Source organism: Chrysoperla carnea, chromosome 3 (assembly GCF_905475395.1).
Source record: "Chrysoperla carnea chromosome 3, inChrCarn1.1, whole genome shotgun sequence".
Taxonomy (NCBI): Eukaryota; Metazoa; Arthropoda; class Insecta; order Neuroptera; family Chrysopidae; genus Chrysoperla; species Chrysoperla carnea.
Window position 1 is genome coordinate 59,200,240 of NC_058339.1, and position 14,118 is coordinate 59,214,357.

Genomic DNA, 14,118 nt, shown 5'->3' on the forward strand with positions numbered 1-14,118 from the left:
ACTTATTTTACATATTTATAATTAAAGGGTATTTCGGAACATAACTGCAAGATGTATTTTTATTTTATATAGATGTTTAAAGTTTAAAAGACAATCTTTAAGAATTGTGAACAGTTAAGAGTATAAAATAATTCACGATTTTCAGTAGTTTCGTAGTTCGAACCTTGTATATTTCTCTTTTTTTAAACGAAGCTTTTATCTTCGTTGTTTTTTTACTAATTCGATATTACGTGGGAAAGGTAATGATATAGTCTTGATCCTTCGGTAAAACTTGGTATAATACGTCAACAATTGTTTTAAACCTTTGATTAAACTTACATTGTTGTTTCTTTTCTAGTCTGATACATTCGATTAACTCAAAGTCTTGAAAATGATTGAAAATATTCTTTTAAGCACTTACTTACTTCTTAAAAACATTCTTTTATTTAACACAAGGAAACTTTAATGAACTAAAAGTCGAAAATACATTTTTCTGTTAGCTATTTGCATAAATAAGAGTTTGGATGAAGCCTTTTTTGTTTATTTCAAAACTAGACAGTTTATTTCACTACGATAATTACGATAAAACACATAAAAGGCGCCTCATGAGAAACTTTTTTTTGTATTTAGTGCATACAAATTTACTTTCTATTATGAAATAAATTAGAGAAATACTAAATTTGAAGTTGGTTAGATATAGACGAAATCTAGCTTAATGTCAAAATAAGTGTTATCTGTTCATAAAAAACAGCCAATATCATTCTTAAAAAGGCTGACTCCTTTATCAGATATCATATTATTTTATGAGAATAATTATCCTTATTTATCCTTCAGGCTCTCTATTTTGAAATTAGAGGTTTTAAACAGTGAATACAATAGATTTTTTTCTTGTTTTAACGACATAAAATTACACTTTGTAGAATGTTAAATGATATATATCTTATTCATATTTCAAAAAAATATTTTTTTGAAAAAAGGAGATTATTGGTAATTTGATACTGATAATTTAGGATCTAGCAACGTCACCAAAAAATAATTTTGAGTAGGTTAACTTTTTGAAATGTTCTCTCTTAAAATCTCAATGTACATGTGATCGAGTTTGATTTTCAAATGATTTTATGTATCTATTTTAGGCCGGAACAGAGAAGAACGGAAACGAATGTTTCTTTTCTTCTCTTATCATTTTCTGACTACTTAATAAAAACCATCTATACACATTATTAACATAGTAAGAACCAATAAAAAAACCTTAAATGTGAAAGATACACTTATGCATAACTACTTTGAATAAACCAAGATAAAAGGTGTCATGCAATGACAATATCGCTGGAAATAGACGAGGAAATTTAACACAAAAAACTTCAAAACCGCGAAAATTTCTAAAATAAGATGAATCAAGATGCAGTCTTTTGCAGTAGGTTCTAGAAGGTATTTATGAACTTTGTGAACATTGCAAATTATGGGGAGATAATTTTTCTCGCTTGTACATTAAAAAATAATTATCCTTATTAAAAAAACCAGAACTTTTTTAATAAATTTAAAATCATCATGAAATGTAAAGACATAAAAAAATTTTGAAAAATTCATTTTCAAAATCATTATTTATCTACTATATTATATGTACAAAAAATGTATTTTTTTAATGCATAAAAAAGGAAAATTATCTGGCCATAATTTGCAAGTTTATAAATACCTTCTAGAACTTAATGCAAAAAATCGTATCACAATTCCTCTTACTTTAGAAATTTTCGCAGTTAAGTGTAAAATTTCCTCGTCTAAAAAATTAATGTAAGTAAAGACTTACGTAGGTTTAAGTAAATAAATGCAACTTCTGCCGCAAATCAAATTTTTTTGATTGATTGTATAACCGAATAATGAAAGAAAGAACATTAAAAAATTAGCATGCTTAAAATTCATTACCGGAAACGTAAAGTCATAGTCTAAAAACTAGGCTATGACTTATTCGTAAGTATGTATTTTTTCTTTTTAAATTAAATAAAAACTTTTTTAAAACGAAATGCATTATATTAAGTTTAATATGAACATCTTATTAAATAATAAAATAAAACATTTAACCAGGCGCCAATATAAAATATTTATATATATAATTTGTACATATTTTGTTTTTTAAAATTTTGGGATCTATCATCAATTTAGCATATTTTTTATGTGCTACGGAATAATAATTTATTTATTTATTCTGGTGTTCCATTACTGTCTTCTGTATGTGTACCACATGAATCTTCGGCAGCTGAATCACCATTTTGTTTTCGACATGTTGGACATAAGCCAGGACGTCCATTTGCTAAAAATACTTTACAACATCGTGTACATTCTTCTTGCGGATCACCTGAAAATAAGAAAGACAAAAATGAACTTTATTATAAAAAAATTTTTTGAAATGGTTCGTCTTAAGTTTTATATTTAGAGGATAAAATATCAATTGACACACATCGACACTAAAGGTTTTTAACATAATCTTAGTCAGGGTCACTTTATTAACGAAATTTAATGAATGAAGGTAACCTTAAGAATAATTTTGTCTTCCCAAGTTTCGAGTTTTGATCAGGTTAGATCTGAGTACGTCTTGAGTGTGCAAAACTCGAGGAACTCTTGAGGGGGGTATGGAATAGTTTATTTTTTTGAATTCAGGTAATATATTTATTTTGTTGTATAACGTGTTTTATTGGAGTGTTTTGTTTTCAAAAAAAACGTGGACAATGTCGCAACAAGTAATAAATTTTAAATAATTAAACAATTTTTAAAGAGAATCGAAAAAAATACACTCGAACCAGGACTTGACAAAGATATTTGTCAATATTTAGTTTACGCTGTACGTGTCATATTAAAATCGTTAATTATAATTGAGAGACTTTGATGTAAATAAATATCGTATACATGATTAAAGTAAAAAAAAAAATTAAACAATGTTTAACAATTGAAAATTAAGGCTTTAGAATAAAACAATCTGTAATAACTCTTCAGAACTGCATAAAAGATGTTCGAAGATGATTTTAAGATTTTGAAAAGCTGAAGAACAATTAAATTTATTTGCAGTAATTTTCGGCTTTGAAAATAGCCTTTCTTGAGTTTTTCCAAACATTAAACTGTAAATCATTCAAAACGGTGAAGTTAGCAAAAAATCGCAAAGAGCCTTTTTGACTTAAAATTACCCAAAACCCTTGAGTAGCTTTATTCGTTCCAAAACATTTAGCTGTTTCTAAGGAGGAAGGGGTTATATACTTAATATCAATATATAAGCTTTTCTGAACAATAATCAAATGACAAAATGTAGTCCTCGACTCTATTCAGCGCCTGTTCTATCTAGGCTACACATCTCGGTTACAATACAATAATTTATATTTTAGGATTTTAGACATCTAGGAAGTTGAATGCGTGAACCATAAAGGTTGCACACATATGAACAGCTTGTTTAAAAATACTTTACACTTATGGTTGATAAAAAATAATATAATCTTTGTAAATAACAGTTTTCTTTCTAACTTAGTGAATAACTGTCCGCCATACTGACTCCTAGAAAAACTTAATAATAATAGTTACATATTTAAATGTTAGAATAAATATTGTATTATTTATAGACATATGTAATTTTCATAGATATATTTTATAAAATAATTCTATTGTACGAAAAAAAATAATTTGTTTCTAATGCAATATAAATTGCACCCGATAGATAGACAACAAATATTTTATATAAATATATATAAAAGAAATCCTCCCCACAGGCTATTTAATCGTCATAAACTAACCAGCAACGTTAAGTTAAATATCATATAATTTCAATAATAAATTTCTTATATGATTCTTCTTTCTTATACATTTTATATGAGAGTATCTTTGAAGTGTCTTTTAATACCTATATAATACTGTACCGTCTTTTAAAAAATGTCTAGATGATAATCATTGGTGTCTTTTCAAGAGATTATTCTAGGAAGAAGTTTGTAACGTAAAACAAAATAAAGTATCTAAAGCGTATTGAATTTTCGTATAAGATTTTGTATATTCTCTTATTTGTCTACAATAACTTTAATTTAATTAGAAAAATTATCGAAGCGTAATATAAAAGAGGTAGAAAAAGGCTTTGAAACTAACAATGTGATTAAATCACAGAAATTAAATTTATCCTACTTCTAATTGTTCGATTTGTACAAATATTAAGGTCCGATGACAAACAATTTAATAATTTTCTAACATCTTGACCAGGGTCACCAGGATCAATTTAATTTTTATTGCTTTGATAAAATGATCTTGAAATATTGGTAGCTAATACAACGAGCATGAGAAAGGTCGTGAGGTTGAAATCTAGCTATGCTAATGAATTTCTTTAAATTATATTGTGTTACCCAAAAGTTATGCAGTTTTAATCTTAGCGAGACTAAAAAATTATGAAAATAAATTACAGTTTAAAAAACTTAAAAACACGCTTTGTGGCACTTAACAAGAGATAATAATGCGATGGTCGATATCTGTCAAATCCGCTAACTTAAAGAATTAAAGTAGAGACCACTTCACGCTTTGAATTTTAAATTAGCTTTGTATTTTTGATATCTCCTTTAAAAATTGGAAAATTATATGTACAACACTCTTTAACATTTGATTTGACTCTGCTATTGTAACATTTGAGGCACTTGATTATATGTAATTTAGAAACTTCCAGTATCTAGGGCAAGTGTACATATTGGCAATTTTTCAAAAACAGAAATGCAAGAGGCTGTTATAGATAACAGGTCGTTAGCCTCAAAAGTAGAGGTTATCTCTTTAACTACTTTATGTTCACTAAATAGTTGCTTTGATACCAGTTAGTGTGTTGTTCGAAAAAAAGTATACTAGAGAATTTTGAAAAATTGTTATTTATGATTTTTCTCTAATGTAGGAGCTAAGGTAAGAAGTTGTTATCTTTTTTAAGCAAATTTTCATTTTCCTTCTAATATGAACTAAGGACACTCTTTTTTCATGTGCAGTTATAGAAACTATAAGAAACCAGTGATTGTGGATTGCAATTTTAATGAATAAAATTTTTTTGAAGTGACGCACATGGTGATAAATAATTGGTATGATTTTCTGTTGATGTCGATACTAATAAAAAAAGGCATAAGGCATCAAACTTATATTATGTATGTATAAAAAAAAACCAAATGATTCCAACCATATAAATTATTATTTGTGAACTGTTTTAGAAATATTTCTTTGATTATAGGTTTTGTTCTAATGTCATTTAATTTGACCATATTCAACTATTACATTAAATTATATGTTTAAAATGTATATATTCTTTTTATTTTGTTTTATATATAATATTTATGTATACGAGAAGATAGCTCGTTGAAAAATGAGGTTCCATCACTCTTATTAAGCAACAGACGTTAAAGAAAACACTTTTACTTACGGTAGTGTCAGAAAATTTTTAACAATTCTATGATACAAGTATCATTTCAAGTTGAAGCCGATTGGCCGTTTCTAAATCGAGATAAACTTAATTGACGGATCATTAACATGGAGAGTATAGGAAGGGTTGTGTTTTTAACAAGTTTTTTGGTTATAGAAAAAAACTAGCAGAATTTTTCAAAATCTAACTGATGAATTTGTTCTGAGTTAAAAGAGAAAAACAAAAATTACTGACCGTTTCATTGTTGAGATATAATAACGCAAAATTAAACATTTTTATTGTAACAGAAACAATTATATGAGAGTATTGTGGTTGTAAGAGAAATAAATGTAGTAGAAGTTTGTAAGCAACTCATAGCTCACTGAGTGATGTATGTGTACACAGTTGTGTGATACAGTATAAACAAGAAATTATACCTGATTTCACTACAAGTCGATATGTTCTTACCGCGTATATAATTTAACAGTTTTTAAAAATACTCTAACAAGATAGCATCGTTAAATGTACTTAAAGCTGTTTTTTATTTATAAGCTTATAACTTATTACTAACCATAGAAATTGTTTTGTGTAAAAGCTAATGTAATAATTTAATATAATTTACAAATGATTCATGCAAGCGAAAATAATTTCTTTCAAATTTTGGAATGTTTGCTTAAAAATTGTATCTCGGTGATTAAAAATAGTTATCAAGTTAGCAAGTGAAGCCAAACAAATTTTGATGAAATGAGACTTTGAAGTTTTCTTCAGTCTGAAGTTTAATTAAAAAAAAGTGTACCAAGTGTGACAAAGATAGAATATGTTTGCTAATCATTTAATTACTTTAGCTTTTTGTCATTTTGTTCGAAACAAAAACGAAACAAAACAAAGAATGAAAAGGTCAATTTATTTAATATAATTTTGGTGGAAGCGCCATGCACTTTCAATCTTGTATTGAATAGATATATTGAATTGCGTAACATGCGCTCCCAGAGTCCTAGAGAAAAGTGAAAATGGTTAATGGTTTTCATTAGTTATTATTACTAACAGTTAGATCGAATTATATGTCAAATTCGTTTATGAGCTTCGATCACTCACATGAGCAATAATGCTATAGGCAGATATATACACACAATCGGTCATGACTGATGTTGTGTGCTAAGATGATTTTGGCTTGCAAGAGAATATACTTAAAGAATATTTCAGGTAGTTATTGAAGCATACCTTGGCAGGGATCAGATGATATTCAAGAAAGTTTTTTTATACACTAAAAAAAAAAAGATTATATACGCGGAGCAATAAGGGCATTATTGTGTTAGTCAATAATAATAGAAATTATATTGGAATTATAAAATCGTAGATAGATCTTTTTATTAGTAGTTTATTGATTTTTAAATATGGAATTTTTATTATTTGAAAATAATATGCCTTTAAATTTGTATACTTTGGAGTATAGTGACCTTGATAGCCGTGAGGATTTACATTTTTTAATTCGATTCAGTAGTGATTTCTTTATAATATACGATCCTACTCATCGATAAAATATGTGAAATATCTTAAGGTGTAAATTTTTTGGAAGAGTTTGTGGTTTTTATGAACATTTTTCAAGGTTCAAAGAAACCGAAAACAAAGTAAGGGCAAGCATATAATATTTACCAGTTAGAATATTTATAACGGAGAAGTAAATATGAATCCTTAGTGTTAGGTTTTGTATACTCGCTATGTTAGGGATAAAAAATAATTTTGATGTGTTTAAATTATACTTACCTTCATGTGTTTTCATATGAGCTCGTAAATTACAGGCAAGAGCGAATTTTTTATGACATATTTCACAGGCATGTGGTTTATCACCTGAAACAAAGAAATTGTTTTCTTAGAATTGATATTTAAATAGTAATCTGTATCATTAAATTTGAATGAAACCAGATTTTAATCCCTTGTGCGAATTATAACAAAAATTATTACATTGCAAAAAGTAAAAATACAATTTTTCCCAGAAAGAACGAATTGCCTGTTCAAGTTTCAAAATTTTCATATTTTTCCATGATATTTCTTTGTTACAATATTGAAATGTCATCCACAATATCGAATTGTCTTCTACACCCTTAGTTTTAAAAGTTTCAGACTTAAAATAGAAAGAAACAATGAAGAGTATAAATTGTGAACAAAATTTTTTCCGGATGGAAAGTTAATTCCATAATATTCGATGATTTTCACATAATTAGAAATACGGAACTTGTATTATTAATTTTTACATTGGGAAAAAAATAAATAGAGATAAAGTCAAAATCAATTTCAGAAAATTTAAATTAATTTTTTAAATATTATTTAGATAATAGTTATTTTTTAGGGTAACTTAATTGAGCTTGTACCACATTTAGATGCTTTGGATCAAAATTTGGATCAAAATCAGTCATATCTAGGCTTTCAATACGGTGAGATATCAAATTCTGTAATAATCTCAAAATTCAATCTCAATCTTCTGGCGTCACTCTGTATTCCTATATTATAATAATAATATTATTAATTAATTTTTATATTAAAATTTTAACCAGCAGGAAGACAGTATCCAGTTATTGATAGTTAATTAAAAATGAACTACTAATGCTTTTTTCAATAGCGTCCTCGGCATAGGTAGTGTACTGTATAAGTTCATACAGTTTGGCTAAGTGTATTATTAATATAAATTTTTTTTGTAGTTTAAAATTAATAATTATACTTCATTATTTTAACATTATATTTAAAAAAAAAAGAATATTTTCATACAGAGTAGGCTCTAACTAATATTGAAAATTTTATTTAACAGCATTTATGCTTTTTATTTTTAATTACGTTATAAATACATGCCTATTTAGGGATTAAAAATAGAAACAATGTTAGTTCTGTTAATATCCTGCATATAGTAAGTCATCCGAACGATGAAGAAATGGTCCCTAAGTATTCCAGAGTACCTTTTAATTTTTTCAGTACATGTATAATGAATAATATTTGGTATATATAACACTGTAACCTAAAAAACTACATTTTTTTTTCAGTCGAAAAAACCACACCTGTGTAATAATTAAAGTTATACAATAAACTATTAAATAGGTAATTCTGACCTTTGGTAATTTCTGATTACTGTTCACAGATGACGTTTTTTTTAAATAATAGATATTATTTATAATAGTTTTTTACACACACATTGATAATTTCAATTTAAAAATTATGAAATTTTAATTATTCATACCAAAATTAACAATTAATTTAAAAACTCAATTATTCAAATTTTTAGTTTTCATTTCCGCCGGCATACAGTCGACATTTTTTTTGCAAGCATTGGTATTGACGAAATACAAGATTTCAAAGTTGGAAAATTCGTGATATTGGAAAAATATCAGTTATTGGACTCGAAATTGCGGAAAACCACTTTGTTTTTTCCGTAATCTTCTTCGTTCCTTAAGGATGCTTTTAGTACTTTTTAAGACTGAAAGTTTTCAAATTGAATGCTGTGAAAAATATTAGTATCAAATCGAGTTTAAATCAACACTGAGCTAGAAAAATTGTATTGCGAACTCGATTTGGCTTATTCATTACATTTTTAATTGGATTAAAGATCAAGACGCATTTAGAAAAAGTTTGTCATACAAAACGATTTATACTGTCTGTGCAAAATTCAGAGACAAGGGTTTTTGGTTTCATTGCATTTGGATACTTTTTCGAGTTATTAACCACAATAAAATAGGAGAATATAAGTTAAATTTAAGTTTTGTTTAATTAACTTTAGCAATTTTTATGATAATGTCGAAACCTACAAATTTCGTCTCCAATACTCTCTAAAGCACATTAATCTGAAAAAATAATGAATATATTATTGTAAATTGAACAAATTATTTTAGTCATCAAAATTATCATACAATTATTCACAAAATACTCTAGTTCAATTATTCGTTTTAATATTTCGAAGAACAGATTAGAATAAAGAATTTTTAAAATATAATTAAAGATATATTTCACGGATTGTAAAACCAAAGTTAACAATTAAAAATAAAATAACCCAGCTCTGCATGATTTCTTAATAAATGTATTAATAAAAAAAAAAATTCAAAACCAAATTATTTGAATTTGTTGAGTGGACCAGACAGTCAGTCAAACAGACAGACGGACAATCGTACAATAACAGCATAAACTAATATACATACTGATTGCTTCAATCAAATAATAATTAAGATAACATTAATTATAAACAGATAGTTGTAAGATGGCTACTTGTTTTACGCATCTAATAATAATAATAATAATAATGAATATTAAAAAAAATAATATAATGATGAGATAGATTTAAGGTAGATGTCCGAGTCAACTAATATTTTCAATATATGTGTACATATTTAATAATTATTAGGTACAGGTAGGTGTCTCAGTAGTTTTAAATTACGTGCATGCATTCAAGTTATGGAGCCTACGTATTCGGGCGAAATGTAAATTAATATTATTATCGATACGCATCTATATAAGCTACTAAAACAATTTAAATAGTCTGATGTCTGTGTTTTTTAAATAGATAATCGAACAAAAATTTTGAAAGTAATTTGAAATGAATATAGGAAGGTATATTTGATCGTTTAAGAAATGTTGATATTAAGAAATGGATAAATTAACAAATTGAAATTTTCCAGGCTACAGTGCTTTAAAATTAGAAAATAGTGATTTTCAGTAGCCTAATATTATATGAAAAAGACGTATTTTTCACAATTTCTGAATTTCTAAGCATAGTATCTTGAAATAATTTCGACTTTGTGTCTATGAGTTTTGGAACAGGGAAGTATTAAGGATAGTATGTAGGGTTCTTTATGTTTGTGTTGTGTTCTGGTCTAGCGTTGAATAAACCTATTAAAATAATATTTTTGTCCATATATTTTTTGTGTGTATATAATTAATTTTATTGAATTCGCTTAAAATTTGTACCTGGGACATTTTGTTTAATACAGAAACAATATATGGGACTGAGTTTCTCAGCGTAGAAAGACAATTATGATTTATTCTATTTTATGGTTCAATAGAGAAGATGCATTATTTTTTTTTTTGTGTGACAAATTTATATATAAATGACATAATAATTATCAAAGTATATTTAAGTAATTTAAAAAAAAAAATTAATGATTCCATTTTTTATGAATTGTTAATAAGAAATAGTTAAATTTTTAAATAAAAAAAAGGTAGTGACGTATTTTTACACCCGTTTAAGCCGTGAACCAATCGAAATCACGCTAAATTCACATTTTTTGGCTTGTTTCTATGGAAAATTACATAATAATATATTGAAAGCAAGTTTATAAACAAACCATTTATCATTTTGTATGTTATTTTATCATTCCTCAGTGCGGTAGGGTTGCTTTAGGGTTTTCAATTGTAAAATTACATGAAAAAACAATTTAAAAAAGTTTTTGTTTTTAAATTTTTCTTTGTAATTTTTGGAAAAAAAAGTAAAATTAAAAAACATGCAAGTTCTCTATTTAATGAGTGAGTAACTATTTAAATCATTTAATGTATAAATTTGTACTTTTACTATTTAAACATAACTAAACGTATTTAAAGTCAACTCTAGAGATTAATTTCGTTCGCGATGTGCTTAGGGTAGTTCGATATCTTCCGCCACAACAAAAATTAATTTAATTAATAGTTGAAATGAGCTAGAGTAGTACATGGTATACGAGCTGAAATATAGAGAAAAGACAGTCGTACTGCCAAATTTTCCCTATCTTCTTAAAAAAAGTAGACCACAAATTCAAATCAATTTTCTTTCTGATTTAATCGATTCAAAAGGCACAATATTTCATAAATTCACGAGTTATACGTAGACAGTAGATATTTTAAGTGGATAATAATTCATAACAATAAAAAACTCATATTATTATAAATTGATTTTCAATTAATAAAAAAATCAAATTTTTATTCTTAACCAATAAATATCTTAAAAAAAATAATAATAATAAATTAAAATTTACGATCAATAATATTTTAAGACAAATAATATTTTGACAAAAGAGAATTTATACAGAAAAGATATCAATTTATATTTTACTTGTGTGGTAAAAATTTTGATATGAATAAAAAAAAAAACATAATAATATACAAGACGGATATATTGATTGCCAATATTATTGTGGATTAATCAAAACGTAAACTCAATGCATCATTGTTAATTGACATCAGTGAGACTATCAGAGCAGTTCAACTATGGAACTGCAGAAACAAACAACATGCAAAGTAAAAATATCATCAAGTAAGTGATTCGTTTTGTTTTGAATCATATTATGTTGTTTGATATACCACAATAAAAACAAACAAGTTGTGGAAATAAGACTTTAAAGGGGCACACCAATACCTTTCTGATAAAATTAATTATTGTACTCATTGTTCAATTAGAGTTATTTTTTTAATTTTCATTTTACTGTTCATAACCGAGATATTTCGGATTTTATGTTTTAAAAAAGTAAGCAGTTCAAAATATTGAAAATCAAGACGAATATAAAAATATTTTTTGAATGGGTTTCTTAATTATTAACTGAGAAGTTAAAAAAAAATCGTTAAAGTTGTTGTCTTCCTACAATATTGTAAAATAGTTCTGAATTATATGCACGGAAAGAGTATTAAAGCTTTTAGGGAAATAATGTATAAATTTTAACTATACGGTACCACTCAACTGTTTCAATACATACGATATATAATGTACGATGAGTTAAAAATTCTGTTAATATAGTCATTTTTCTTGAACAACAGTACTCAAACAATAGTGATTTCTGTTCAACAATAAGATGATTAAACTTTGCGTTAAAATATCTCACTTACGAAACGGTCAGTAATTTTGATTTTTCTTATTTTAACTCAGAACAAATATAAGAATGATAATAAATACATAATTTGGCTTTTTAGTTTCGTTAATAGACTATGAAGCCTTTGAATTTTTGCAATTTTCAAAGCCACGAATTTTTCGAAATGAACACTGAACAAGATTAAATTGTGCAAAGACTAAATACCTATGCAGTACCATTACCAAATACCTATACCATTTTTCAGAATCAACAGTTAAACTAGAATTAAAATTTAGTTATAATTTGTTATAGGAAATGATTCATCTAAAAATGTGTCTTTACGTACTGTTGAAGTCTCCATACAATGTTATATAACAATAATGATCTTCTATATTGTCAAACTCATACTTGAAGGATATAAATTCATAGATGCTTTTTGGGAGATGTTAAATTAGTTTAAAATATCAAAAATGTTGATAAAAACGGCATTTAAAGAATTCGCGCCTAGTGGAAAATTAGCAGACCGGAGTAGAACGGAGGCAAAAGTAAAGGGAAACACAGTTTTTTTTTTCATTCAGTAATTTAAAATAATTATACTTTTTAAGCAAGGAGGCTAAGTTAAAGATCTTAAAATAATACAGTGATGGGAAAAAGTATGGCAACCTTCAAACTACATCCAATTGATTCAAAATATAGGACTGAAATTTGTATTAGATTAAGAAGACTATACTACATTTTGAAAAAATTATCATTATCAAAATTGTTTTGTGTACCCAGAGACATAAAATTAAAATGTTATTATTATGATTTTAGAAGTATTCAAATCATAAATTATATCTCCGTAAATATTAAAGTGCCAAAAAAAATGTTTTGATTATAAATTCCAGCTTAATTATGATTTTTTCAATTTAATAATTTACGAATCAACGGAGAGTTCTATAAAAAATCATTTCATCATACTTGTTTTGAGAGATAGCATGCAATAAAAATTTGATATAGATACACACAAAAAAAGACTGAAAATTTTTTTCACGGGTGAAAACAATGACTTTATATCAATCAGAAAGTTAAAAACAGAACTTACCCACTCTTGAAAGATAGATAAATGTGATTTGGATGAATCCATTAAGAAAAAAACTAAAAAAAATTCTACGTTTTTCTTTTCAAGAATAAATTCCATCAAATTGATAGACAGTCTTTAAATTTACCCGAAAAAAACGATACAATTTAAATTGCAAATGTATCCAAACAACAATCCACCCAAAATGTATATTAAGTTAATAAGTTTTGTCTTATTATTTTTAATGTCTTAATAGACTTCGACAATGACATAAAATGAAAAAAATCCATAAATATTTGGACAACAGTATTGCAGTTAATGATATGTAAATTTTCTTATTTTGGGGGGTCATATATTACCCAGAAGTTAGCCGAATAATTATCCAATGTTTAAGACACACAGATGACTTTTTGCCAGAATATGCGACAATATTACACTTTCTAAATTTTAATGAAGAATGGGAGTCATCATGAAAATTAAGACAGCTCTCCCGTGATTTGAAAAATTCATTACATATAAAACAGATGCAGATGCGATAACTAAATACTAGTAGCTTATATTTATATATCTACTAGCTCACCTGGTCACGTGTGACTGTGGCTTATTGTGACAAATGTATAAAATTTTATACAAATTATACACAGATATACATTTTGCGTAATATAATTATTTTGTATAAAAAAATACAAAATAATACACGGCCCAATGAAGATAAAATATTTTTATTCAAATAACTGAACACAAAAATTATCTCTTTTCGATCTGCCCGTGGAACATGTCCAGTGTAAAGATTTTCGATCTTGTAATACTGTTCATAGTAATTTGAGGTTAGGACTGGACTGTTACTTTGTAGACTTTTTATATTCGTTGTAATTAAGTAAAATTTTTTGCGCTGCCGCCAT

The 14,118-nt window shown here is 26.3% G+C and overlaps 1 protein-coding gene across 1 annotated transcript in view; it reads right to left on the reverse strand.

Moving 5' to 3' along the window:
- Nucleotides 1-2,122: 2,122 nt before the first annotated feature.
- LOC123295644 (zinc finger protein 235-like) overlaps nt 2,123-14,118 on the reverse strand; it is a 215,727-nt gene continuing 203,731 nt past the window's right edge. Inside the window, exons 6-7 of the mRNA XM_044877062.1 lie at nt 7,130-7,213; nt 2,123-2,329 (exon numbers count right to left, since the gene is read on the reverse strand). Of these exons, the coding sequence (XP_044732997.1) occupies nt 2,175-2,329; nt 7,130-7,213 (239 nt within the window). The 3' untranslated portion in view covers nt 2,123-2,174. The remainder of the gene's footprint in view (nt 2,330-7,129; nt 7,214-14,118) is intronic.